This window comes from Aegilops tauschii, chromosome 4, assembly GCF_002575655.3.
Source record: "Aegilops tauschii subsp. strangulata cultivar AL8/78 chromosome 4, Aet v6.0, whole genome shotgun sequence".
Lineage (NCBI taxonomy): Eukaryota > Viridiplantae > Streptophyta > Magnoliopsida > Poales > Poaceae > Aegilops > Aegilops tauschii.
In genome coordinates, this window is record NC_053038.3 from 452,596,374 (window position 1) to 452,623,339 (window position 26,966).

Genomic DNA, 26,966 nt, shown 5'->3' on the forward strand with positions numbered 1-26,966 from the left:
TTGTACCTTATCCTCTCCCTCCCTCGTCGTGCCCGTGGGCTATGGGGAGGATCCCCAGCTGCCGCCGCCCGCAACTCCCTTCCCGGCCCTCCTCCTCCTCGCCGCCGCCAGGGGACGCGGCTGGGCGAAGCCCAGCCGGCGTCGTCGGCGGCGGGACCTCTCGCCTCCTCACACAGGGGCTCCGGTGCGGGCCGGCACCGCTGGGTCGGGACTCCGTGCGGTTGCAGGGCGCGGTGGCGCAGCACAGGCCTCTCCAGCGGTGGCCCTCGGGGCTTTGGGCGGCGTGGCCGGCTGCGAAGTGGGGGGGGCGTGCCTGCGGCTGTGGCGGCCGTAGATTTGGCAGTTGGCGGCGGCGGGCGGCGTGGGCTGCGGGCGGTGTGGGCCGACGGCGATGGCTGCAGGTAGAGGCTGTGGGTGGTGCGCGTGCCTGCTGCGGCTGGTCCTTCCAGCTGGTGTGGGAAATGGGCGCGAGGTGGAGGCAGCGGCCCGGCGTTGGTCGTTGCGAGGGGCGTGGGCTACGGCGTGGTGGCCTCACGGTGTTTGGTCGGGCCGGCGTTGCGGCGACGGCTGGAGTCAGGTTTGGCATCTGTTCATTCGCAGGTGGCCTGTGTGGATGCCCTGTTGGTTGTCTTCGGCTTCGGCTACGGCCTGTCCGGCGATCTCTGCGTGGCTGGGCGGGTGGTCGGTCCTTGCCAGATACAGATCCAGCTGGGAGCAGAGGTTGGGCGTCAGGGGTGGCGTTTGGAAGAGGTGGTGGGTGTGATAGGTGGCTCCGATGCGGTCGGGCCACCCGTCACCAGCAGGGGTGCCGAGCGTTGACGACGTCCGCTCCCGCTTCACCTTTTCTTAGACCTGATGGCTCCCTGATCGGTCTGGTCGTTCTGGTCACCGGCACTCTGGCGGCGGTTGGAGCAAGCCGGTCGGTTCATCGCTCGCAACTTGAAGGACCTATGGGGTGTCTTGTTTCCTGGACGGCGGTCTGGTTGGCGGGGGCTGCGGTGCTCGTGGGCTGAGCTTGTGGCTCAGGTGCAGGCGGCTAGCAGCCATGGCCGCAGGGGCGGCGTGGTGGCTGGCGGTTTGATGTTTCGTGGTGGTGTGCCGTTTGGGTCTTGTGCCTGGCGGCACCTTGGTGAAGGCGGAGTATGATTGCCGGGGTGAAAATCTTGCCTGGCATTGGCCGAGCCGACGGAGGCGGCGCCCGTGGTCGTCGTCATCTTCCTGAAGTCTCCGTTGTGGTTGCTCCTTTCCCTTCGTCGTGCTCCAGATGAAAATCTAGATCTTTGGATCGGGTGGTGGCGGCGCTTCGGTGTTGTATCCTTCCTGAAGGCACTGTCTTGGAGCTCACGGTTCGTCAACTCTCAGCTTCACCTCTTCGTGGTATCTTCACCGTGAAAGGCTCCGGCGGCTCCGTAGTGTTGCTTACAGTCATTGTTTAGTCTACTTCAAGTCGTTCGGTGTGTTGTTGTTGTAGGTCCTTGGCACCTATGTATCTGGCCTTGGGTGTGTGTTGGTGTGGCGTGTTGTCGTTTGTATCGGCTCGGATGTTGGTTGGTGCTTTATATATAAAGCGGGGCGAAAGCATTTTTCGGTAAATTTTGCATAGATCATAACCTAGCCACATAAAGCCTAACCACCAGTTTTGAGCCTCACCCAACTCTTACAAACCCATCCACAAATTCCCAAACTTTTTATACACCAAACCATTTTGTGAAGGAAGTATATTTTTCACCCATCCATTGGACCTCAAATTTGCCATGGTGATCAACCATGACAAAACAACCTCACCACCCTAATTTCCTCAAAGTCCACCACTCCATTTGACCTACACAAATTATCAAAGATTTTGACCAAAGAACAAGTTGTACATGAAGTACCACCTACACTCATCGATTTGGCCTAAAACTTTGCAAACCATTCTACCAAACTACACTACTCTCAAGACTAAGTCAAAGAGTGAATCAAGTTGATCAACACACAAAGCATACAAGATGTACGGAGAGAGATCAAGTGATCCCATGGTATGGTAAGCATTGTCCATTACGCTTTGTGTACTAACCCATGGTCTACGTGAGAGTTCTATGTGGGGTTAGGTATGTTTCCATAGGTTTGCATCAAGAGGAAGATCTCATACAACCCATGAAGGATGATATTAAGTGGTGATTGATGTCGCTTGAAGCTACGTCGGTATTTCCCCAAGGAGGAAGGGATGATTGATATGTCTCCAACGTATCTATAATTTATGAAGTATTCATGCTATTATATTATCCTTCTAGGATGTTTTATATGCATTTATATGCTATTTTATATGATTTTTGGGACTAACCTATTAACCTAGAGCCCAGTGCCAGTTTCTGTTTTTTCTTGTTTTTGAGTATCGCAGAAAAGGAAAACCAAACGGAGTCCAATTGACCTGAAACTTGACGGAGTTTATTTCTGGACCAGAAGAAGGCCATGGAGTAAAAGAGTTGCGCCAGAAGAGTCCCGGGCTGCCCACGAGGGTGGGAGGCGCGCCCACCCCCCTGGGCGCGCCCCCTACCTCGTGGACAGCCCGGAGGCCCTCGACGCCAAAACCTCTTATATATTAAAAAACCTCCAGAAAATAACCTAGATCGGGAGTTCCGCCGCCGCAAGCCTCTGTAGCCACCAAAAACCAATCGGGACCTTGTTCCGGCACCCTGCCGGAGGGGGGAATCCCTCACCGGTGGCCATCTTCATCATCCCGACGCTCTCCATGACGAGGAGGGAGTAATCCACCCTCGGGGCTGAGGGTATGTACCAGTAGCTATGTGTTTGATCTCTCTCTCGTGTTTTTTGCATGTATGTATATTTTTGGTATCTCTCACATACAAACGCGAATTTTGATGAAAATTCGCACAATATATTACACTTCTATGTGTGCACGTATAAAAGATTTTGGAATTTTTTTTAGTTGTAAAAATCCAATTCTCTGAACTTAAGAGAAACTGGCACAATATGCCCGTGCTCCAATGTTACCTTTTGCACAGCAACACCGTATATATAATTCGACTTTATGAAAGTCCACTGTGCATATTTTGGCATGGTGGATAGCTTATGCGTACAATACAATCTGCGACTGTGAGATCTCAGCATGGATTCTAAATCATGCAATTTATTTTTACTATTGGCTTTCATACGTGATTAAATAAAATATGAGGCGACTCCTCACGCGTAGGCTACCCAGCTCCTCCCCTGCTCTCAGCCACTTACATGTGGGCCACCGCCACGCTGTCACTCCATGCCGGCATAGCATACGTCTGGATACGGAAGGAAGCACCGTATTTGCACAACCAGACAAGTTCGAGCATCAGTTCCATGTATTTTACAACTTTAGGCACCAAACTGACCGTACCAAACAAGTTGAGGCACCCCTAGTGTATTTAACTCCATGAATAATGCAGAGGTGAATTCACAAATTGCAGTACCAGCTTTTTAACTCCGTCTGCAATCAACTCCTTAGCTTTATCCTCTTTAACCTGTAGGAAAGCAGACCATACATCAGATAGAAGGAAATATTTCAATGAATTACACCTGCATGTCACATACAAAAGACGCTACTTACTCCAGGGCGAATGGCTGCCGTGCAGGTATGGAACTGAAGTCAGGAAGATGAAAAGAGATAAGCATATATGCACAGAAAAGAATATTAAGTTACAAGTGCAAATTATCTATTAATCAAAACAGCTAACGTACGTCCTCTTCCAGCAACGTCATGGTGTACTCATGGTCCAGCGCAGTTTGCATTAAACCTTGTCGTACCGGAAACTTGTTCATCTTACAAACGTCCTCCATAGCCTTTCAGAAACTCTGTTGAACATTATTCAAGGGAAAGGTCGTGCATTGCTAAACATATACAGTGTATTCGAAACAATGAACCATCATTGAGTAGTTGCTTAGTTGCGCATAACACACTAACCGTTCCCTTTGTGACCCGCCGCCAAATCTCAAAGTACAAACGATCATACTCCTTAAACCAAGTATGATAATAGCAAATGCGCTCTTTATACTCCTAAATCAAGTGAATGCAACTGTCAGATACAATATAGGCCATTGTAAGCTACATTAAATTCATGTGTGTGAAAGATCCTACATCAAAGCCATTGTAAGCTAAAGTAGGAGTGATCTTGGGAAAGCTAGTAGCAGCAATCTTAATTGCTTGAAATGCTCCTCGGGAAGATATTTTACCCCACTGAACAACAACAAAGTTATGAGGGTGTTACAAGATATACAAATAATTAACAGTGTCATTCCAAGAATTTTGTAAGGCCATACTTACTTTGACGGATGAGCGGCAAATATCGACATAATCTTCCATCCACTGTTGCCAGAGAAAAAGAAAGTTGTAAGTCCAAAGAAGCTTGAAAGCATTGAACAAAATTAGACGATTTCCTTAACATGATCTCTGATACATACCTTCAGTCGCTTGGATAATTCCTCGCAGTACTTGAGATACTCTCGTTCAATATCATAGCTATGAAGGTAGCTATGGTAGTCACTCCACATGCTGTACTCGGTACCACCCTACATTGAAAAGGACAGAGAGAGAAATCGATTGCTTAGCAATTTTTAGAACGACAGGCAATTACATAACCTAAGCAAAGATTTGATTGAACTAAAGGCTTGAAGCTGCAAAGAAAAAAAAACAATTTTTAACCATATATGATAAAAAGAAAAATAAATAAGTGGCTAGTATTTATCAGAAAATACAATTCAGTTGCTTACAAAACAAAAAAAATTATTAGACAGAGTCAAAGAGTCAATCAGTGAGCCGTTTCATACCGAAAAAGGCTTTCGCCCCGCTTTATAGATAAAGCAACGACCAGAAGTACAAATCCGGATACAACACGCAACCACCCACACAACACACACACCCAAGGCAAGATAAAAGGGTGCCGATGCACCGCAACACTACCCAATCGACCACCAAGCACACTACCAAACACTTGGGGCCGACGAGGACCTTCCGAGACCTAGCCACCGAGAAGAAGTGAAGCGGGACAATGGCGAAGCATGGACTCCAAGGCGGTGCCTTCAAGAAGGGCACGACATCGAAAGTCGCCACCGCCCGATCTCGGAGATCAAGTTTTCACCCGGAGCAAGATGGAGAGAAGAGAACACCACGACGGAGCCTTCATGAAGGAAACGACGCCCGCGGCCGCCGCCACCGTCGGCCGGAGAAGACTGGGCAAGTTATGCGCTCTGATGTTAACCCTCTACCAAACCACCATGCTTCGCCAAACATCGCCAGCCATGCCACCCACGTGGCCATGGCTGCCCGACCGCACCCAAGATGCGCGCTCCGCCCACGAACGCCGCGTCTCCCACCGCCAGGGCCGCCGCCTAGCATCCAAGCAACTCCGTGAACACCCAAAGGCCTTGGCTTTGGCCTGACTGGCAGCCGCCGCCTATGGAGATGCCAGCAACCGCCCTGCCTCGAACATCGCCAGAACCCCAACAAAGAGCACAGAACCGAGGAAAGGGGGAGGGGAGCGGACGCATCCGGACCGGTGCACCCCTGCACCGGCGACAGGTGGCCATCGGGGCCTCCCATCCCTCCTGAGAACTCCCCACCGGACACACCCCCGTGTCGCCTCACCATGGCGCCCGCCGCAGCTCGACGCGAGGCCACCAACGGCAGCCCGCCCAACCATCGACAAGGAGCGCGAAGCCAACCCGCACCCGCAGCCAAGAGCACTCACCGGGAGAGCCACCCCGCGCCGCTCGCCGTCGTCCAGGGGCCGGAACAGGGGAGCCCTGACTGGAGGTCGGCCAGCACGCACCACCAGCTCGCGCGCCCGCCCCGAGCCCGTCCGCCGCGCCACATGCCACAACAGACGTGCCCACCCTGCCGGAGAGGCGCCGCGCGCCGCCCCCGTCCGCCGGCCCACCAGATCTGGCCGAGCCCAGACCAGGCCGCCACCGCATCCGCGAGCAAGAGCCACCTCGTGAAGCCCACCGCGCCGCCACCAGGCCCTCACTACCCCGCCGCCAGGGCCCGCCGCCACGCCTCCGCGCCCCTCACCAGTGCGAAGCTCGGCCGGACGCCATCGACCCGCGCCAACAACCTCCGAGCGGGATGGAGATGGAGCCCCGCCGCCACCGGCACCGGCGGGCTTTGCCCGACAGCAAGGTCCGGCGGCGGCGAGGGAGGGAAGGGAGGAGGGAAGGCTCGAAGCCGGCGGCTAGGGTTTCCCCCCCGGTCGCCACACGGGAGCGACGCGGGGAGGGGGGGGAGCTCTGAGCCGTTTCATAAAAGACGAAGGTAATGAGCACTAAGGAATAAGGTGAAAAGATTTTATCTGTGGGCACCATATTTGGTCCTGCTACATTTCTCTACTTCTTTCTAAACAAGAATGGCAGTTTTGGAGACTGCATAATGTGTGTGATTGACAGACAATTGCGCCAGTACAATTGACCACAATTATAAATTGAAGATAACTCACATAATTTTTTAGGACTAGGCGTTGATAGTCACTCAGGGAAGCACATTCGCAGTAAGCAGGGTAGAAAAACCAATCGAGTGTTCCGTCTTCTTCAAAGCTAATGAAAAATCCCTTCTCCTCAAGAAACTCCATATTACAGTCATGCTCAGTTTTATCCATAAGGTTATCATCCTCTTCCGATGTAGCGTCATCTTCCTCAAGGAAAAGAAGTTGCTTCTCTGTCAATGTAGCTAAATATTCCCTTTCTTCCTTATCGTCCTCTTCTTCCTCGAGAAGGTTATCACCATGCGGCTCTTCCTTGGGCTGTGACAACTGTAGACAATGAGATGACATAGAAGATCAAATTAAATGCAAACATGAGGTTAAATAATCCAGCAAATATAGGATAGAAGAGAAAGTAAATGGTCGCAATAGAATGCATGGCATGTGTGAATTCTGGCAATTATACAGATAGAACTGTGGAATTTAACCTTGTATTTGTAATATCTGAAGCGGCACAGTGCATGGTCGACGTATTGCTGAACGAGACCCTCTTCTGTCAGCCCAGCTTTGAGATCAACCCACGGAGGCCCGGGAGCCAGCTGGTCAAAGTAAGCAAGGAACTCCTCATCGCTGATATCCTCTCCCACGCCCGATTGATTCAGCTCTTGGATCAAAAGTTTCGCTTCACGTATATCTTGTATGTGCAACTCTGTTTTCTTGACATCAACTACACACTCGTCGGGATCAGATTCGGGAATGTCCTCTGCTGCAGGGTGCTCATGCTCGTGCAGCATCTCTCCGCTCGAGCCCGTGCCCGCGGCCGCCTTTTCGGGACGCACACCGACGGCGCCCTCCGCTCGTGCTCGAGCACCCCGACCCCTTTACGCGATGCGGCGGCGGCAACCGTCGAAACCCTAACCTAATCGGCCATGGCCGGGAGAGTCCCGTCTCTGCGGTCCTGGCACCGTAAGGTATGGAGTACCTTCCAAACTGAAAACGTGTCTTAAAAACAGCTATAAAAGTCCGAAAAGAAGTATAGATACAGCTGTATTTTTTTTAAAATCATATCCCACTCTTTATTTACGATTCAACCAGTGTTACATCACTTTTTTTAACTGACCAGTGTTATATCACTTAATAAAAGAGGGATGAGCTTGCTAGGAGGCTCAACAACAAAAACTATTACAAGATGGGCCCTTAGCAAAATTTGCTAATTCATGAACAACAGAATTAGCCTCTCTAGGACAGTGCACAAACGAGGTATAAGGTTCCATCTTCGATGGTTTCATGCGGCGGCGGCGGAAGAGAGAGGGTGGGAGAAAAGAGCGAGAATTGAACGGAGAGCGGTGGGGAGTGGAATATTTTCGCGTGGAAACAGTGCGGGATGCTACAAAAGCGCGGGCTCTGCCTTTGTTTTGGGTGGGTCAGGGGGCCGGAGAGCGACATTTAGTGTGTTCGAACTCCCGCAACGCCCCTACATTTGTCTCCGGTTTGTGGTAGAAATCGCGTTCAGACCGCGCCGCCAACCGATACAGGACCGCGTTGGATGGCTTTCGTGGTTCGGGCGGTTGCGGGAGGTTTGCAGGTCAGCATTGAAGATGCCCTTATCTGTAGCAAAAATGACCATTGGCATCTTCTTTCGAATGAATCTAACAATATATTTTTATGATATACCACTTATATTGTCTAAATCAAATGTACGGTCAAAGTTTGACAAAAATATAAGGTTGCCTAATAAAATCACATAGAGAGAGTGATGCATAAGATCTATTGTCTTTGCATTGTGCATGTACCGCCGTTATCGCTGCATTTCGTACTACCAAAAACAAACTAGAAAACTATATCTAATTCATCAAAAGCATAAGAAAATTTTCATTGTGCCGCCGGATATCTAGAAGCATGCACGAATTGTTGGGGCTTTACTAAGTCCTCGACAATTCCAATCCAAAATTTTCATAGCAAGTAGTCCTTGAAAGATGCTACTAATGATGGTATTTTTGTTGAATGTGAGCCCCCCTTACTTCCTAGATCTCTTATTAAACTCTTCGTCACTCTCACTTCTAGGGTCAATTTTCTTCTCTACAACAATATCCTTGATCACCATGTTACCTACATCCCCAACTGGCGGGGTATAGGTGGGCTTCTTTAGTGTGTGTTTTTGACTCAATGGTGTGCTTTCCTCAAGTGCCAACATATGATTTGCATTCCTCTTACCATCTGTCATGATGATGTTCGTTGATATTTAACTAGGCTCGGCGCGTTATCTGCCAACTCACTGCCTTCCTTCTCCCGGGGCTTCTCATTATGTTGAGGTTGGTTCTTTTGTCAAAATGCTCACCACATCCCCTTCCGACGACCACCATCAGTGCGCCTGCCTCTTTGTCTACCTGGATGGTCGGCCCCTCTTCCTCTTCCACTGGAGATGATATGACCATGCCATGTGCCTCGCATAGCCTTAAGGTAGACACCCACATGAGATCTTTTTCCTCAAACTCCCCGGTACCACATTCCTCAAATTTGTGAACCATGATACCACATGCCTTGTAGAAGCCTGGGTTTTTCTATTGGATTTTGTAGATTTACCGTTGGCCTAGTCTTGAGATCATACAACTCTCCTAGCTTCCTAAAATGAATCCTCACAAAAATTCTTTGGGAATTTCCACCCATGGTGTTCAGTTTCAACATAGATGATCGAACCAATTATTCTAGCTAGGTTAGTTAATAGGGCCTTTGATCATACACGTGGAGAGCTTGCAATTTGGATCCAAAATAGTGATATGATTCTGATCAATCAACTTCAGGGCCGATAGACCATCATATGGTTCGATTATCATGCCATCACTTTGAAAGAGCGATGGACCTCCCTTTGTCACCTTCTTCCAATACACTAAGCAGAAGCTCCAAATCATGGACATATTATCCTCTAAAGTCCTAAATCCGATCTCCTTCACTGGACTCTGGGCCACATTTATATGACCATAACGTGCTTAACATGGAAGGATTGCTCATTTGAACTCCAGCAATGAGCATACACTTGACTAGTTGACTTCTTACTTTGCCACATCTACAACTTTTTACACATGAGATCATAAAAGTCCTTTCTCATTGGGGCCCATACGTTTGCAGGAGATCATTGATGCACGCCTCTCTAGACCCTCATGACTCGTCACGGAAGAGAATTGTGCCACCGCCAGCACCGGAGAATGGAATGCAACGAAATTTAGATCACACACTCCTAGTTATACGCGCAAGCCATCCCCTTAGTGTGTGCACACATGATAGAGTAGGAATCAAAAACGTATTAGAGAAACCATGGGAAACCTCACGTTGAGATATATGGCTATCAGTGGCCACAAAACCTATTCTTTAGAGACACGCAAAAACTAGTCCGTGATAGTTTATAGGCCACTCCTACGGATTGCGAAACAATTGTACCTTGGCCGACTCAGGATTTGGTTATTTCTGTGTTACAACATCTAAAAGACCAACCGATGTGAACTTGTGTTCATGTTCGGTCGAAAATCCAACTCGAGAGTTGCGGGCTAAGGCACTCTCGTCCGTGAAACGAGGATTAATATTGTTGTATCAAATTGCCGGCAAAATGCATATTGACGATTTTATCTGGGGTTTCAATATAAATTTGACATCAGGTTCTTAGGGTTAAAATTTGACACCCCGATTGAACGCATAGCAATTAATTGTTGCGGCATGACAATTTTTCTGTTGATTTTTTACGTTGCACGGCAATGTTCACCGTAGAACATGGCAAATTATTATACACAAGCATGACAATTTTATCTGTTTTCGCATGGCAACCATTTTTAGCGCTAAAAATCTGATGTCGGACTTTTAACATTTCTGTCTATTTGCGGTTTTGTTCCATTGTTTTAACAAAAAAATAAACAAAAAAATTTAAAATACAAATTCTGAAAGAATGGAAAAACTAAGGTTATTGGGCTGTGGGCGCCCCGTAGGCGTGGACCTTTACTATTTGACGCTCGGGGGTGCTCGGCATTAACCGCCTGAGACCGCGTGCGCGTAAATCTTAAGCAGCGCTCCGCTTACATGCTAAGCTAAAAGAACACCTCACGCAGCGCAATATAATCCCCTCCCAAATCGGGAGCAGCCCGGAAAAACGCGAACCGACTCTAGCTGAAGCAGCTCTCATCGCCATCGATCCTTCTCGATCTGCTCCGATGGCCCACGCCGGCGCCGCCAAGCCCGATCCGGAGAAGAAGTCCTGGGCCGACGTCGAGGAGGAGGAGGAGGCCAAGGCCAAGGCGGAGGCGGAGGCCGAGCTCGCCGCCGCCGCCGCCTCCTCCTGCTCCTCCTCCTCCGCCCCCATCGAGCCGGTGGTGGAGGCGCAGGCGAAGCAGATCGAGGCGCTCTCGCTCTCCGTGCCGGACGACGACGGCGGCGCCGAGGGCCCGCCCCTGCTCGACGACTCCGACGACTCCCAAATCCAAGCCGTACGCGCTCTCCTCCGCTCCCCGCCGCCGCCGCTGTCCGGTGGCCTCGATGTCGGCCGGCTGATTCGGTGCTTTGCTTCTCCAGGTGACCTCGGGCGGCACGGTGTACGAGTCGGCCACGACCTTCGAGGACGTGAAGCTCACCCCCGAGCTGCTCAAGGGGCTGCACGACGAGATGGGGTTCAGCCGCCCCAGCAAGATCCAGGCCATCACGCTCCCCATGATCCTCACGCCGCCCTACAGGGACCTCGTCGCGCAGGCGCACAACGGCTCCGGCAAGACCACCTGCTTCGTCCTCGGCATGCTCAGCCGCGTCGACCCCAACCGCAAGATGCCCCAGGCCATCTGCATCTGCCCCACCAGGGAGCTCGCGCAGCAGGTCTCTTGACTTGATCCTCTACACTCCCACGCTCTGATATGCTCTGCTCTCATCTGGTTATTGGATATAACAAACTGCAGTGGGGAGCTTGATTCTGCTAGTTTTATACCCTGTATAATAATGTACTGATTCTGATTGGTTGGTCTGTGCAGAATAAATCTGTGCTCATGAGGATGGGCAAGTTTACCGGCATTACCTGTGCCTGTGCAACCCCGCCGGCTCAGAAAGATTATATGCCCATCAGCAAAATGGCTCCGGTGACCGATCAGGTGGTGATTGGCACTTCTGGGACGCTCACCAAGTGGATTACCCATAAGAAGCTTGCCACTAGGGAGATCAAGATTCTTGTGTTCGACGAGGCAGACCATATGCTTGCCGAGGTACAATTTAGTTATCTTGTCATCGATCTCTTTGTGCCGTTGATACACCCAGTGTTTTCCGGACTACTTACTGTTAGTTTACACGCATGCTAACAGTGAAGCGAGAAGGATAACAAGGTTCATACTCATTATAGGAGTTATTTCTCAGCTGCAAATGATAATGGCATTGACAGTAATATTCATTCGAGTATAGAACAGATGGTTCTTAGCAGCAAACGATGAGGGTATTTTGAGATCATGTCTCATAGACCTTTCCCTTTATAGCCGTCAGATGTACGTCGGTAACTATCCTCAAGAAGCAAAGCAGTGGCGCTTATTTGCTAGGCTTGCGACTAACCTGCTTCCTCTTGGGTAGGTAACTTTCTTGTGGCTTAACTGAAATCAAATGACCATCAGCCTAGTATTGAGTCAATGAATCTGAGTATGAAAGAATGCAGCCAGTGAAGTTTTTACTCCTGATATCCTAGTGGCATTAAGGGGTGTCATCATGGTGCAGTTGTGTTATTTTAGGTGTGATGGCCGAAAGCTCTTGGTATCTGTTTGGTCTGAGTGGATAAAAATAACAGAAAAAAAGGCATTTGTTTTCCAAGGACATAAATTAGTATGGAGTCCCAACAGTAGAAATATTCTTATAACTAGAACCAAAATTTGGTGCGCTCAAAATTCCTTACCTTGTCTGCTGATGAACTTCTGTCCACGACGTAGCGGGCTCATGTAAACTAGTTGCTTTTATGATTTAATGAGTACGGTTTCTTATCCTGTTGAATGCTTCTTGCAGGAGGGCTTTAAGACTGATTCTTTAAGGATCATGAAGGATATACAAAATAGTGCTGGCGGTTGCCAGGTAACTTTTTTAGTAATTGACTACTTTTGACTGTGACAGTAGAATCACACACAACAGCTTGCACCTTGGTTACATGTCAAAATCAGATGCGAGTATATTTTGAATGTTGGGACTTGGTAGGTTATCAAGGGAGATAACCTATTCCTATGCTTTGTATGTGCTCATGTGCTGCTTCTTGAACTTCTTATCAATTGCTAATGGTTCCTATGCTCTGTATGTGCTCATGTGCTGCTTCTTGAATTTCTTATCAATTGCTAATGGTAGGTAGAGGCTTTGGAAAAGGGTAATTTTCTTTATGCAGTGGGTTGTATCCAATTTCCAAGTTTTCTGGATTGTGGTATTCATTTTCTTTATTTTTGGAAGACTGCATATTTCATGTATGGGGCATCTTTGAAGATGATAGTTTTAGGACTAGAAAGAACCCTATACTGTGGTGTGTTCTATGTAATTGGTTAATTGCACATTCAGGCATTCCTATTATCGTAATCTTAAAGCCAATCTGCTGGTGTTATTGCCTTAGTTTTTCCAAGTTTATTCATTGATGGCGTTGATATACTTTCAGTCCTCAAATAGCCTTGTCCATGTGGTGGATAATCTTTTGTAATGCTTGTACCTGTCGGTGTAATCCCATGGCTGTGCCATTCAACTAGCCTTGGCTATATAATTGCTAAATTCTTGGTTAGATGTGATTGTTTCTGTTTCCATATGGTTCCTTTTTTTTCTTATTTTAATTCTATTTATGCCAGGTGCTTCTCTTCTCTGCGACCTTCAATGAGAAAGTGAAGGAGTTTGTTACAAAGGCCATTAAGGACGGAAACCAAATATTTGTGAAGAAGGAAGATCTTACTTTGGAAAAAGTAAAGCAATATAAAGTCCGAGTCCCTGATGAGGCGGCCAAAATAGAGGTTATAAGGGACAAGATCTTTGAGTTTGGGCAAAAGGTTGGACAGGTTATCATCTTTGTGAGAACAAGAAATAGTACTAAGAATGTACATAATGCTTTGACAAAAGAGGACTATGTGTGCTCCTCAATTCAAGGATCCCTTGACCAAGCAGAGAGGGAAAAAGTAATTCAGGAATTCAAAGATGGGTACACCAAGGTTCTTATATCAACTGATGTTCTTGCTCGAGGTTTTGACCAAGCACAGGTACTATGCGCGCCGTGCTATTTTGACACACCAGTTAAAATTTTCCTTCTAACATTCTTCCTTTGAAAGGTTAACCTGGTCATCAACTACGACATGCCAATCAAGTATAATACGAGAGATGAACCTGATTATGAGGTGTACCTGCACAGAATTGGCAGAGCTGGGCGCTTTGGCCGAAAAGGTAAATTTATGTCTTATCAGTCTATTATGTACATACACCACTGTAGCATATTGGTCAACACCGTGCCAGACAGTCGCGGTGTTAATAGGAATTAAATGGCTTGGGATAATGACAGATTGAACCTGTTAACCATCGATAAGCAAACACGCTACATTTAGTCAATCGTAATGCCTGTTTGTTCTAGCCTAAGGATGAACTTGTCAGCAGAACCAGTCTTCTGCGAGTAGGATTTGGCAATAGGATTTTTAGCTTCCTATATGATAGAACTGATGTGACCATTGTTTGTTGATTATAGATGTCACGTTTGTTTGCTCATTTTCATTTTTTTTCTTCAGAGGTTGTGATTTCCTATTTCTGGAGATTTTCAATTGATTTTCTTGGATAGTTTTCATGATTTATCAGTTGGACACATAATAAGTTGTGTTATATACCAGTTTATGAGTTAATCGCTGTTGAGTAGAGTTGCTTATCTTGTGGCCTAACTGAAATTTTGGTGGTGACAGGAGCTGTGTTCAACCTGCTATGTGGTCAAACTGATGAAGTTGTGATGACAAAGATCGAGGACTACTTCCAGCACAAAGTGCCTGAGGTCCCCAACTGGAAAAGCGAGGACAATTTTGAGACTGCTCTTAAGGATGCGGGTTTACTTGAGTAAACTGTTTACTGGCAGAAATAGGTGGCGGCAAATTGCGCGCTTATTTGATTATGTTGTCACCAGCACTTGGGTTCTTTCTTTTGTACCAGATGCTTGTGTCTGGAGTTGTGTGGATTATGTTGAGCTGATGCGATGAATTCTATGAGGGAGAGTCCATTTTTATTGCTCGTTCGTTTGAGGTTTTCAAGTCCTCTTCACACACGCCCATGTAATTTCGTTTGAGAATTCATTTGTATGTTATACTTGTACTACTACGCATGTGTACAGATTGATCGCAGTGGGCAGTTACAAGATTCATCCCCATGTGTAAGAATGTACATGATTGATTTCCTCTGTAACTCTGTTGGCACGCAAGAAAAAGGAAGTGTTACAAGTTGTCGTGCTCGATGACCTGAGCGCCCCTCCACTCCTCGCCGGGGCCGACGACGACGGGCACGAGGATGGACGCCGGCCCGGTGCAGAGGAAGTAGTCGTTGCCGAACTTCTCGTACAATCCTCCCGGGCTGCTCAGGTACATGTCCTCGAACCCCATCCTCACCAGCCTGAACCCCAGCCCGCTAGACTGTCCAAGCAAATCACAAGCCATATATCATCAGTGAGCAATGCGAATGGATGATGCATCCCAAGCCAAGAGACGAACGAACCTGGTCGATGGTGGTGAACTTGGACGGCGCGGTGCTGTAGATGCGCTTCTTCCTCTCCTCGGGCGGCGCCGCGTACACCCTGCTCACCTTCTTCTTGAGGATGGTGTAGAGGTTCTCCTCCACGGTCCAGGCGCCCTGCCGGGGCTCCTCCCCGCCGCCGCCGAACCACCCGGACTCCTCCCGCTTCATGGCCTCGGCGGGGGTGAGCAGCGCGAACCCGGACGCCGGCGGCGGGTGGGAGCAGTAGGGGCAGCCGCGGAGCCCCTCCACGGCCGTGCCCCGCCGCTTGTCGAACTTGATGTGGCTCAGCACGGCGCCCGTCAGCTCCACCGGCTTGGCCCCGTTGTTCTTGACGATCACCGCCGTCGCCATGCTCAGCGGGTACAGCGTCACCACGTACGACACCTCCAGCTTGGCCCCCTTGGCGCTGCACCCGAGCTCCACCTGCACGGCGTCGTATGAGTCCGAGTCCACGTCCGCCACGGACCACTCGGACGCGCCGAGGAGTGACGCGCCGCCGGACGACGAGGAGGAGGCCTCGTTGAGCACGAGCCCGACGCCGCCCTTGACCGCGCCGGCGCCGGCCACGGTGTGCAGCAGCTCCCGGCAGCCGTCCCCGCCCTCCCAGGACACCTTGGGCCGGTACGACGTGACCAGCCCGTCGTTGAGCCGCAGCTGCAGCGAGCTGCCGTTGCGCACGCTCAGCTCCGCCGTGGGCGCGCCCGTGGCGTCCGTCCCGAACCGGAGGCCCTTCCGGCCGAAGGTCTCCTCCAGCTGCGACGTCTGCGTAGCGGCGGGCACCGTCGACGCGACGCCCGAGGCTGCCCTCGCGGCCACGGTGGCCGGCCTGGGGGAGGCCGGGAGGTGGAGCGGGAGGAAGGAGGAGGCGGCCATCATCGGAGCTAGCGCTGGAGTGAGTGATAGCTAGCGGAGAAGGGGAAGGTGCTGGCCTTCCCCTTGAGAGTCGAGGCCGATTGGGTGTCACTGACTGCAGCCTCATATCCACCGGCTTGAGGATAGGTGGTTTCGCGCTCGCTCCTTGTCCGTGTCCTCTCCTTGCTCTGCTGCGACTGCGAGCCTGCCTAGCAACAGCTTGATACCGGAATGAGCATGCAGAAAAGAAAATGATCTTTGTTTTCGCAATTCAGAAACTTCCAAAATAGATGACCCAACTTTGTACTAACTTTAATATAAAATTGGGTCATCTATTTTGGAACCGAGGGAGTAGTATGTTTCAATTTTTATTCAGAGGAACTCTGAGGCCGATGCTAAATTCATGAATGTTCGCGTTGATAGGAATTTACTTGTAGGAACGGATCTCAAATGGGAGTTCTACAAGTATATGTACACTTTCGCAACAACAACGACAAAAGACAAGTATATGTAAAGTGATGGACTGTATACAATATCATGATGTTGTAGCTATGACTACATTAAGGCATTAAAACCGAACCGTACGTACAAGTCAGGATGGCCGAGTGGTCTAAGGCGCCAGACTCAAGTTCTGGTCCTCTAACGAGGGCGTGGGTTCAAACCCCACTTCTGACAATAATTTTTGCTTTTTTCCTTGCTTAATTTCCTGACAATAATTTATCTTTTGCGAGATTCTTCAGGCTATCCTACGGCTGGCAGAAGAGAAGAAACTGCTGACAGACAATACCTACTTTGGCAATGGTGGACTGAACGTAATCGGGGCAACCACGGTGAGAAACGGCTGGAAACTGACGCATTCCAATACTGTCCGGAGCCATGTTCAGCGAATGGTCTGACTGACGCCCTCCATGCGTAGGCCTTGGCCCTCTCCCGTGGCTGATCAGCTTGGAGTTGGCCGGGCGCTTTTCCTTTTTGCGGGTGATCTCTTCCGTGGCATCAAGTTTAAATCCAGTACCAAGTTCATTCAGACTGAGATTGTACATGTTGGACGTAGCTGTAACAAGCCAACGCATGTGCTGGCCGCCATGGGTCCAGTATCAGCTGATGGTGAAGCGTGCTTGTGGGTTGATAGTTTCCCTGTCGATGTAACCCGTGTTGTAACCAGCATTTTTGCCGTGCCCTAGATGGAATACGAGTGTTTCCATTTCAACAACAACAAAAAATCTCGTTCGCTCCTTTTCAACTTCTCATTTAGCTTCAAAATTTACCCTAAAGTAGCCCCGCCAGCAATTTATCTGAACATCCCTCTTCCATGCATTCTACTTCCTCCGTCCCAAAATGTAAGATGTTTTTGCTAGGAGGGAGTAGATGTTACCCCACCGCACCGCGCGGAGCCTGATTGGCAAACAAGTGCAGATAAAATTTTACCGTTGATTCAACCACGAATCCCTCTCATCCAGGAAAAAAACTATCAGGGAGGCGACCAACTCCTCGTGCGCTCTGCCGGCGAGGTCGTGGTTCTCTTGCCCCAATCACCGCTCCGACGATGGATGGGTGAGGGAACCCCGGCTCTCTGCCTCCGTTGTAGGTAGGGTTAGGTTTAGTGTGTTCCACGAAGGTGCATGGATGACGGTGATGCCGGCATTTGGAATAAAATTTCCCAAGCTCAATCCCATCTCGACGACATCCTCGGTGGTGAAATCGAGGGATCTGCGGGAACCTTATTCCATCGTTTCCTTGGTGCGATGGATCTAATGGTGTTTGTTGTGTGCATGTCAGATCTCACCTCATGCGGTGTCCTCTTTGTTTGGGGGAAGGTAAAGGTCAGAGTACTTGGTGGGACGTTGGCGGTAGCGATATTCACGGAATGTGTGGACATCTCTACCTTGATTGGGAAGGTCAAGTTTAAATATTATTTTCGATCAGCAAATCAAGTGGCGCATGTGCTAGCTAGGTTTAGTTATTCCAATAAAGTTTCTTCTAGTTGGACCGATGAGCCTCCAGATTATCTGGTGAGCAAGCTCGTAGATGATGTATCTCTACTGATTAATCAATAAAGCTAGTCATGATGGTCTTCTCTCAAAAGAAAAAAGAACAAGGTTCGAGGCTCGTGGGTGGCGGTTCCGGTGTTTTGTCTCGACGACATCAACGGCATGCAACGGACCTGCATTTCGAGTAGCAAGGGATGATCCCCAGTTGACGGGCCAGAACGAAAATGGACTTGCCGACGACAATCCTCTTCTTCGACTCACAAAGCCCTCATGGGCGGTGTTGCTTCTTTGTCTTCGAAGGCCGCAAGTGGCGAGGATGGTCTTTGTAGAAATCTGCTTCAATGGAGTTTTCTAGCAAATATTTCTGGACATGCGTCCTCTCTCTTTTTCTCCCGTGGTTTTCATGATTCCGTGTTGTAATTTGACGTATGTTTAATGGTGTGCGAAATTTCTAAGAAAAAAAACGAGAGGCCACCTTAACGAATCCATATTTGCCTGCCAACGATCCGGCCGGCCTCCAAATAAGTTCCAACTTTCCAAGTAACAAATTCATGAAGGGATCACCAGAGCAGAGCAGCATGATCGTGTCTACTTGTGCGCCAATTGCCTTGGCGATGGACACGTACTTGTCCTTCCCCGCACGGCCTCGTCCGCGACGTACTCCCCCGCCCACCGGCACAGCGCCGGGTGCTCGTCCTCGGCGAGCAGCGTCACCCCGGCCATCTCCTCGAACACCCCCAGCCAGTGCGCGAGCCCGCTGGCGGCGACGTCGAGGAAGCCGACGCGGTCGCCGCCGAAGAACCTCCTCCCGCCGAGCTTCGTGCATTTTGTGCTGGTGTACATATTTGCCACAAACTTCCTCGTAGCTTCGTATTGGCGATACGTTCTATAGTATACGTGCTATGTTCTCCCGCCGCTGAAAGTTACCTACCGTCAGTCTTAATCCGGCAAGCTCTAAACAAATAACAAACCATTGTTAGCTAGCTACTAGTACTATGTGTCTAGTGATGTATAACTTTCGTTACTTCATGTTTTGGATGCAATGGGTAGCCTCTCCAACCAAGCTTCAGATTTTCGAAGAGGTCAAAACAAGAGGGAAGGAAGGTATATACCCCTACACTTGTTACAACCATGTAAAACAAGGTGCATGTTAGTCAAGGAATTGAAACAAAGATCCCAATTTCCCTGGAAAACCAAAAGCCTGAACCATGGAGTAGTGTTGACAAGTAGTGACACCACCATGACACAGCAGCTAGCGATCGTTCCAAATTCTTTTTAAGCTGAGCTTGACACCTCTCTAGGATACAAACCAGTGACCCACTGACAAGGACATTTATTCACATACCACTCACCAAGCAACCAAAAACAGGCATCGAAATTCTGAAGCATGTCAAGTGGACAAGCAGTGAGCAACACAGCACTCAACCAAGCACACCACCGCTTTTCTTCCCCAAACGGAACCACAAGCAAAGCACAGATGCAACGGCCTCCAAAAGAAGCCACACCTTTGCCAAACTTGCCTTTGCCCGGTCAGCTTCGCACCATCTATCATCATCCATCTAGTGGAGTGGAGCACCCAAAAACGGAGGCCTCCGCATCAGCAGATACGAAACCAAAGCAAGATTTCTGTTGTAATATAATCTTAATAAGACGCGAAAACAGCTCCAATCTAGAACCCACTTTCAGATCCACTCACCCAACACTCAACACAAACACATAGTACTTACTCAAACACCACCAAATACCGACCGAAAACAGACGCGACACAACCGCACCATGCCACCGGGTACGACACTACCTTTGTCTTGCCACAGGTTCTCTTTTCTCTTTTTCTGGCGATTCCGATGATACCACTATAGGAGGAGTCTTTAGAGCTAAGCAAACTGAAATAGGGATGACGATAATACGACGACGACAGAAGAAGAAAAAGGAGAGAGCTAGGGAAACCTAACTATCCGACCCGCTTTCCAGCAGCCACCTTTGGTGATCAGTACCTTGGGACCCCGCATGTCTCGCCTGGTTCGCCAGCACCGTCCGTTTGTTCTTCATGGCTAGCTGGGAGGATCGGGTATGCGATCAAGCAGCTACACCGGTCTTGACAGCACCGTTGGCAACGACAGGCTTCTTCTCGGTCGCCGCAGGCTTCTTCTCGGCCGCTGCTGTTTGGGCCACCTTCGCCGCGTAGGTAACGGCTGGAGGAGCAGCGGTGGCAGCGGCTTTCTCTGCCGGAACCTTCGCATCCCCGTTAACACCATTCGCTACAGGCGACTTTGGCTTCCCATTGACAGCATCCTGCTGTTTCTCTCCACTGACACCGTTCGGTACAGATACCTTTGGCTTCCCGTTGGCGACTTCCTGTTGTTTCTCTCCAGCAACAGGGTTCGGAGCCCTGCTGTCCCACACCTACATACATGGTTAGACAATCAATTCAGAGTTGCTACAACAAGAACAGAACAGTAGAGGGCAGTAATGAAAAATGACGATTCGCTAGAGCCATATGTACCTGCTTTTGGATCTGCTGTTGTTTTATTCTCTTCTCCTGCATCAACTTTTGGCGGTTCTCATAGAAGGCAAAGTCTTCCAGGATAGAGGTCTTGCTGACATGCTCTTTGAATATCTTGAGCATCTGGATACCTTGCTCAAGGTTGATCTGAATTGTCGACAAAAAGGAGTAAACAGAGCAATTAAGGTACAGCCTAACTGGGAAGTCAGAGAACCAAACAAAAACAAACATTCATCAACACTTACATCCTGTGTGTCACGGCTGTTTGTGACCGGCTTGCCCTCGTTGTTCTCAAGGACGATGTGCTTGAGAATGTTGTTGGGAACATCCTTGACGATGTGCCACTTGACAGAGAATGAACCATTCCACTTGTCTTGTTGCCAGTACTCTAGAGTTTTTTCAAAATCAACAGGACCAGTCATTTCAGCAACACCAACAAACTGTCCACTTGTATTAACCTGAAAGTTTGTAAGAAAGGAGATCCAATTAACCCAAGGAAATCAAACTCAACATTCCTAAAGCAGGAGCAAGTGTGGAGATCGTCCTTACCGAGAAAAACAAGAATATAGGGCAGCTAGAGCCCTTTGCCTGAGCTTCTTGATAGGCAGCATCAAGCTTCTTGTTTCCATTGGTGGTACTTGCCCACACATTGTATTTTATACTCTTATGGATATCATCCTCGCTGTATGATTTGATGACAAAAAACTTTGCATCATCATACTGGACAGGGAAATCCTCTAGGTTGAACTGTGCCTTATCAGGTACGTCACTAGCATTCTTGTTTTCACTTGAAGGGAGGGTCTGCCCTTTCACAGCGATAGTAACAGTATGGCCAAATGCTTTCTGGTTCTTGAAACGACCAGACCTAGGACCTCTGTTGAGCTCAATTGTTCCATCCTGACTCTCATTGCCAAAACCATAATATCCGTTGCCACGGCCTCTGGGCCTGTTGTATCTGCTATCCATAGAAACACCCCACCGACCATATAACCTGGAATCATAGCCATTGCTTCCGTAGCCACTGCCGCCATAGCCGCTGCTTCCATAGCCAGTGCTTCCGTAGCCAGTGCTTCCGTAGCCAGTGTTTCCATACATAAGACCAGTTTTGACCGAATTTCCGTACTGGTTGTAAGACTGGGTGCTCGAGTACATCCTGTTTGGGTATGTAGGAGTAGCTGACCCTGTTGTAGTCGTTGGTCTCCTGTTGCCCTGCATACATAACAATATACAGAGAACATATACTTCAGTATGCAAATTATATACAGCATAATCAAGGTAAAACTTCATAAACAGGTCAAAACAATCAAATGTGCCTTCTATGCAAGAACCCCCACTATGTTTCAGAAGAAGAAAATTAATATCAAAGTTTATTGAGATCGCATCCTAACAAATACTGTAGCTTATAACTTCATTGCAAGGAAAATTATATACATCCCCATGCTACTGTTACTATGAAGCAGTGTAGTGCCTTAGCGTGTCAGGAAACATGCATGAGCAGAAAACAGTGACAACTAAATGCCTTTGATCCACAATTAATAGAAATATTAACACGATTTCTCTGTACTCACCGTCTGCTGCGGTGTGGGGCTCTTGGTCTGATACCTTGCAGAAGAGCCATTGCTATTATACGCTGAAGACGGCGTGTAATTAGCTGTAGTTGGTCTTTGCTGTGCATTGGTATAGGCAGAACCATCATACCAAGCATAGTGTGCCCCTGTGGTGTCATACCCATAGGTTGAGTCCACGTAACCAGTAGAAGGGACTCCACCTATCAAGGGTGCCCTATAGGTTCCATCAGGGGTCAGTGATGAATTCTGGTAGCTTGACCCAAGGGGAGCAGTTCCGCTGTTACTCTGAGCAGTACCATTAGGAACAACATTTGTGGTTGTTTTGGCAGCATCTGCCTTAGCTGCTGGCTTATTATCAGCATTGGCTGAATGCTGCTGGTCACCTTGAGTTGTAGAAGAAATCGGGGTAGGAGGCTGATAATAAGCTGGATACTGGTAATGTTGTGCAGCAAACATCTGACCATCAACTGTTGGGACTGGGGAACTAGCTGGAGAGTAGGCGCCATAAGGAGCATACCCATATCCATAAATATCTCCATATACTGCCTGTGAAATTCAAAGAACAATTAGCATAGTTAATTCTGATGTCCTTGGAAGTAACACAAATATGTAGGAACAACAAAATGAGATACAAGATGTTGACATTCTCAATACAAGATATTATTAGTGGCAAACAAACAGCACAAACAATACTTTTGAATAACAATTGGGAGGAAATTCTGCACAGACCATAATAAGAAGCAGAAAATCCCATCAAAGGAACAAACCATACTAAAAGAATGGCTGGATAGCATTCCACTCATTACATATATCAACACAGACTTGACATGATAGCTCCAGTAGACAATAATAGCAAAATTCCTGAACCTTTATGTACTAGGAATATGACTCATGGTGCAAATCCAGATAAGCAACAAGACATGAAAGCTAAAAGATAATACCCCCTCTGGGATAACTTACTGGGGTAACCTCCACTCCATCTTGATTTACATATCTAGTATATTCATCCCACTCGCTCATGGTTCCGTCGTAACCTGGAAGACCCAATTCTGTTAGCTTGAAAGTAAGTAGACTGAAAAGAAGCAGCAAGCTAAATTAACAGAGAACAGATCGCCGGTCCCTCACCTCCATAGTAATATGCTGGCAGATAGAACATGTTGGGATCCGTAAAATCTTGAACCACCGGCGTGATGGACCGGTCCTGCGGGATCGACACGCTGAGCGGCTGGCTGGCCACAGGCCCCTGCTGAGTCAACAGCAACACGAGACATATCAGAATCACATATCACCTGGAGCAAAGCCATGAACTTGCACAAATTGGAGAAGAATAAGGAATCTTTACTGTTCTATCCATACCTTGGTGGCACCGGCAAGCTCGGTTCCATCTGCCGCCGCCTTGGGCTGAGGCTGCGATTCCAGCGACATCTTCTGCAACAGATCTGTGGCTTCTTTGCGGATCAAAATCGTCGAATTAAGGAGTCACATGGTGTAAAAATAGATCCCAAACCTTGAAGACTAAATCTCACCAAGCAAACAGGAGCAATCCTACGCTACTTAATTAAAAAAATTGCTTCTTTTGGACCTGTGCAGTTCACAGCCAGCGTACGAATCCGGACTACAGTAAAAACGCATCGATCTGGATAAGTCAAGCAAGCGCGGCCGCAAGGACGGACAGGCGCACAGGGCAGATGGGGCCGGCCGGCCGGCCAGCCGCCGCCGCGGCACAGTCACCGCGAAGCGTGCCCGGCCGAATCGACAAGCCAACCACAAAACCTTGTCAGAAAGCAAAGGCAGCAAGTAAAGGATACGATCCGCGGCAGGGGCGGGGGCGGGGGCGGGGGCTGGAGCAGCAGCCGCGGCGGCGGGCGCCGGCGCGGCGGCCGGGGCGGGGGTCGGCGCGACGACGGCCATGGGGCGGGCGAGATCCCAGCAGACGGGTGACCTGGAGGCGAGATCCGACGGAACCAACCGGAGCGCCGGGGCCTCCTTCCCTCTCCTCTCTCTCTACGGCGGATAGCTAGCTAGCAAGGCCCGAGCTTGGGGTAGAGGGAGGGAGGGAGGCGGGCGGTGGGGATAGGAGGGAGGGAGGGAGGCGAGCCGCCACCAGGGGAGACTAGCAGCTGCAGCTGCAGGCCAGGGGGGTAGTGGTGGTACTAGTGGTACAGTGGCGAGCTGCGAGGGGAAAAGAGGGGGGTTTAGGGTTAGGGGCCGGGGATGATATAGGTGGCGGGGCGGGGGCGGGGGCTGGTGGGAGGGAGGGAGGAAGCGCGGACGACCACGGCTCACCTCCTCCTCCTCCACGTCTCCTCCTTTTCCTCTATTTTATTTGTCCGCTACCAATTGCAACTTGGGACTTTTCTTTACTGTGTTTTTTCCTCTCTTTTTCAGAATTCCTCTTTTTTTAGTTGTTTTCTCTCTTTTATCTCTGGCTTATTTATGTGACGACGTGAGAGGGTGAATTGATGATTACTTGCTCTTCCTTTTTGATGCTTTTCTTAGCTTGGTGGGTTTAGAGGCGATTGCCCGTTGTAGGTTTTATTAGTCACCGTCGGTTAGCCCTTTCTATTGTATGTAATGAAGACCCGCTAGGCTTTCGATCATTATTTCATGGCTTAAAAAAGAATATGCCTAGTTTCTATTATTTTAGGAAGCCTAATTTCTATCTTCTATCATATTTTATGGCTTAAGAAAGAATATGCCTAATTTCTATCTTCTATCTAAATTTACATGGTAATATATTATAACGATGTTGCCATCGCAGCTCTCAGAGCGAGCGTCGTTCTCGTGATGGTGCTAACTCACGATGCAGCTGTTCACGATAAACGACGATGCTCTGCTAATAACGCCATACGTGAAAAGCACGCCGGTGAAATAAAGAAGTAGCGTGTGGGTTGCCAGCTCACTAATACATCTGTCTGGGAGAAAGCATTACGGATAATGTCAAATATAGTGAGTGTTTTTATGAGCGATGCCAACTCATTGGTACATCGGTCTGGGAGAAAGTATTGTGAGTAATGTCAATTGTAGCAAGTGCTTTACAAGCGGTGCCAGCTCATTGATACATCTGTCTGGGAGAAAGCATTGCGACTCATGTCAAAATGTAGCAAGTGCTTTACGAGCAATGCCAACTCACTGATACATCTGTCTGGGAGAAAACATTGCAAATTATGTCAAAATGTAGCGGGTGCTTTGCCAGCTCGCTGATACATCTGTCTAGGAGAGCATTACGAATAATGTCAAAATGTAGCGAGTGCTTTACGAGCGGTGCCAACTCACTGATACCTTTGTCTGGGAGAAAGCATCAGAGTAATGTCAAATGTAGCGAGTGCTTTACGAGCGGTGCCAGCTCACTAATACATCTATCTGAGAGAAAGCATTGCGAATAATGTCAAGATGTAGCGAGTGCTTTACGAGCGGTGCCAACTCACAGATACATCTGCCTGGGAGAAAGCATTATGAATAATGTCAAAATGTAGTGAGTGCTTTTACGAGCGGTGCCAGCTCACTGATACATCTGTCTGGGTGAAAAGCATTCAGAGTAATGTCAAATGTAGCGAGTGCTTTAAGAGCGGTGCCAGCTCACTGATACATCTGTCTGGCGAGTAATGTCAAATGTAACGAGTGCTTTACGAGCGGTGCCAGCTCACTGATACATCTGTTTAGGTGAAAAGCATTCGGAGTAATGTCAAATATAGCGAGTGCTTTACGAGTGGTGCCAGCTCACTGATACATCTGTCTAGGTGAAAAGCATTTGGAGTAATGTCAAATGCAGCGAGTGCTTTACGGGTGGTGCCAGCTCACTGATACATCTATGAGAGAAAGCATTACGAGTAATGTTAAATATAGCGAGTGATTTATGAGCGGTGCCAGCTCACTGATATATTTGTCTGGAAGGAAGCATTACAAGTAAGGTCAAATATAGCGAGTGATTTACAAGAGGTACAAGCTCACTAATACATCTATGTGGAAGAAAACATTACGAGTAATGTCAAATGTAGCGAGTGTTTTACGTGCGATTCCAGGTCACTGATACATCTATCTATGAGAAAGCATTATGAGTAATGTCAAATGTGGGGAGTGCTTTACGAGCGGTGCCAGCTCACTAGTACATCTCCTGGGATAAAGCATTACAAGCAATGTCAGATGTAGCGAGTGCTTTACGTGCGGTGCCAGTTGATTCGTCTCCAACGTATCTATAATTTTTTATTGTTCCATGCTACTATATTATCTGTTTTGGATGTTTTATATGCATTAATATGCTATTTTATATTATTTTTGGGACTAACCTATTAACCTAGCGCCCAGTGCCAGTTTCTGTTTTTTTCTTGTTTTAGAGTTTCGTGGAAAAGGAATACCAAACGGAGTCCAAACGTAATAAAACTTTCGCAATGATTTTTCTTGGACCAGAAGACATCCAGAGGACTTAGAGTGCAAGTCAGAGAAGCCACAAAGCGTCCACAAGGACGGAGGGCGCGCCCCCCACCCTTTTGGGCCCCTCGTGACTCCACCGACCTAGTTTCTTCGCCTATATATTCTCATATATCCCAAAACCAACAGAGAGAGCCACGAAAACACTTTTCCATCGTCGCAACCTTCTGTACCCATGAGATCTCATCTAGGGGCCTTTTTCGGCGTCCTGCCGGAGGGGGATTCGATCACGGAGGGCTCCTACATCAACACCATTGCCCTTCCGATGAAGCGTGAGTAGTTTACCACAGACCTGCGGGTCCATAGCTAGTAGCTATATAGCTTCTTCTCTCTCTTTTATTCTGAATACCATGTTCTCCTCGATGTTCTTGGAGATCTATTCGATGTAATACTTTTTTGAAGTGTGTTTGCCGAGATCCGATGAATTGTGGATTTATGATCAACTTATCTATGAATATTA

General features: G+C 48.5%; 3 protein-coding genes, 1 long non-coding RNA gene and 1 other non-coding gene across 8 annotated transcripts; 2 read left to right on the plus strand and 3 right to left on the minus strand.

Moving 5' to 3' along the window:
- Positions 1-3,013: 3,013 nt before the first annotated feature.
- On the minus strand, positions 3,014-4,952 carry LOC120962575 (uncharacterized). Its single transcript, XR_006662075.2, has 4 exons — positions 4,432-4,952; positions 3,712-4,336; positions 3,581-3,613; positions 3,014-3,494 (listed from the first exon to the last, which is right to left on the minus strand). It is a non-coding gene; the product is annotated as an uncharacterized lncRNA (long non-coding RNA).
- A 5,511-nt stretch (positions 4,953-10,463) lies between these two features.
- LOC109758156 (DEAD-box ATP-dependent RNA helicase 38) lies at positions 10,464-14,796 on the plus strand. Its single transcript, XM_020317007.4, has 7 exons — positions 10,464-10,912; positions 10,998-11,291; positions 11,444-11,671; positions 12,450-12,515; positions 13,262-13,663; positions 13,733-13,844; positions 14,348-14,796. Exons 1-7 carry the CDS (start codon positions 10,640-10,642, stop codon positions 14,497-14,499), a joined length of 1,527 nt encoding a protein of 508 aa, XP_020172596.1. The 5' UTR covers positions 10,464-10,639; the 3' UTR covers positions 14,500-14,796.
- LOC109758157 (photosynthetic NDH subunit of subcomplex B 2, chloroplastic) lies at positions 14,712-16,214 on the minus strand. Its single transcript, XM_020317008.4, has 2 exons — positions 15,144-16,214; positions 14,712-15,061 (listed from the first exon to the last, which is right to left on the minus strand). The coding sequence occupies exons 1-2, from the start codon at positions 16,038-16,040 to the stop codon at positions 14,867-14,869; spliced, it is 1,092 nt and encodes a 363-aa protein (XP_020172597.1). The 5' UTR covers positions 16,041-16,214; the 3' UTR covers positions 14,712-14,866.
- Positions 16,215-16,607: 393 nt separating this feature from the next.
- Positions 16,608-16,691, plus strand: TRNAL-CAA (transfer RNA leucine (anticodon CAA)). The gene has a single exon. It is a non-coding gene; the product is annotated as a tRNA-Leu (tRNA).
- A 2,939-nt stretch (positions 16,692-19,630) lies between these two features.
- Positions 19,631-24,378, minus strand: LOC109758153 (YTH domain-containing protein ECT4). 4 transcript variants are annotated; one of them, XM_020317002.4, is made up of 9 exons: positions 23,887-24,378; positions 23,435-23,526; positions 23,204-23,321; positions 23,039-23,112; positions 22,079-22,624; positions 21,060-21,719; positions 20,756-20,968; positions 20,511-20,657; positions 19,631-20,410 (listed from the first exon to the last, which is right to left on the minus strand). In XM_020317002.4, the coding sequence occupies exons 1-9, from the start codon at positions 23,987-23,989 to the stop codon at positions 20,084-20,086; spliced, it is 2,280 nt and encodes a 759-aa protein (XP_020172591.1). In that variant the 5' UTR covers positions 23,990-24,378; the 3' UTR covers positions 19,631-20,083. The 4 variants fall into 4 exon arrangements, with proteins under 4 accessions (XP_020172591.1, XP_020172590.1, XP_020172587.1 ...); XM_020317001.4 differs by having other exon boundaries at positions 23,204-23,324; positions 23,887-24,268; XM_020316998.4 differs by having other exon boundaries at positions 23,039-23,127; positions 23,887-24,253.
- Positions 24,379-26,966: the final 2,588 nt, after the last annotated feature.

Bases quoted from the DNA above. Each gene is read 5' to 3' on its own strand.
- LOC109758157 (XM_020317008.4), bottom strand. From the start codon at position 16,040: ATGATGGCCGCCTCCTCCTTCCTCCCGCTCCACCTCCCGGCCTCCCCC. The intron at 15,062-15,143 runs GTTCGTTCGTCT...TTGCTTGGACAG, and splicing joins AGTTCACCACCATCGACCAG to TCTAGCGGGCTGGGGTTCAG.
- LOC109758156 (XM_020317007.4), top strand. From the start codon at position 10,640: ATGGCCCACGCCGGCGCCGCCAAGCCCGATCCGGAGAAGAAGTCCTGG. The intron at 11,672-12,449 runs GTACAATTTAGT...TGCTTCTTGCAG, and splicing joins CAGACCATATGCTTGCCGAG to GAGGGCTTTAAGACTGATTC. The intron at 13,664-13,732 runs GTACTATGCGCG...TTCCTTTGAAAG, and splicing joins GAGGTTTTGACCAAGCACAG to GTTAACCTGGTCATCAACTA.
- LOC109758153 (XM_020316997.4), bottom strand. From the start codon at position 23,989: ATGGCCGTCGTCGCGCCGACCCCCGCCCCGGCCGCCGCGCCGGCGCCC. The intron at 22,625-23,038 runs GTAAGTTATCCC...TGAATTTCACAG, and splicing joins ATGGAGTGGAGGTTACCCCA to GCAGTATATGGAGATATTTA. The intron at 21,720-22,078 runs GTGAGTACAGAG...TTATGTATGCAG, and splicing joins GCCCCACACCGCAGCAGACG to GGCAACAGGAGACCAACGAC.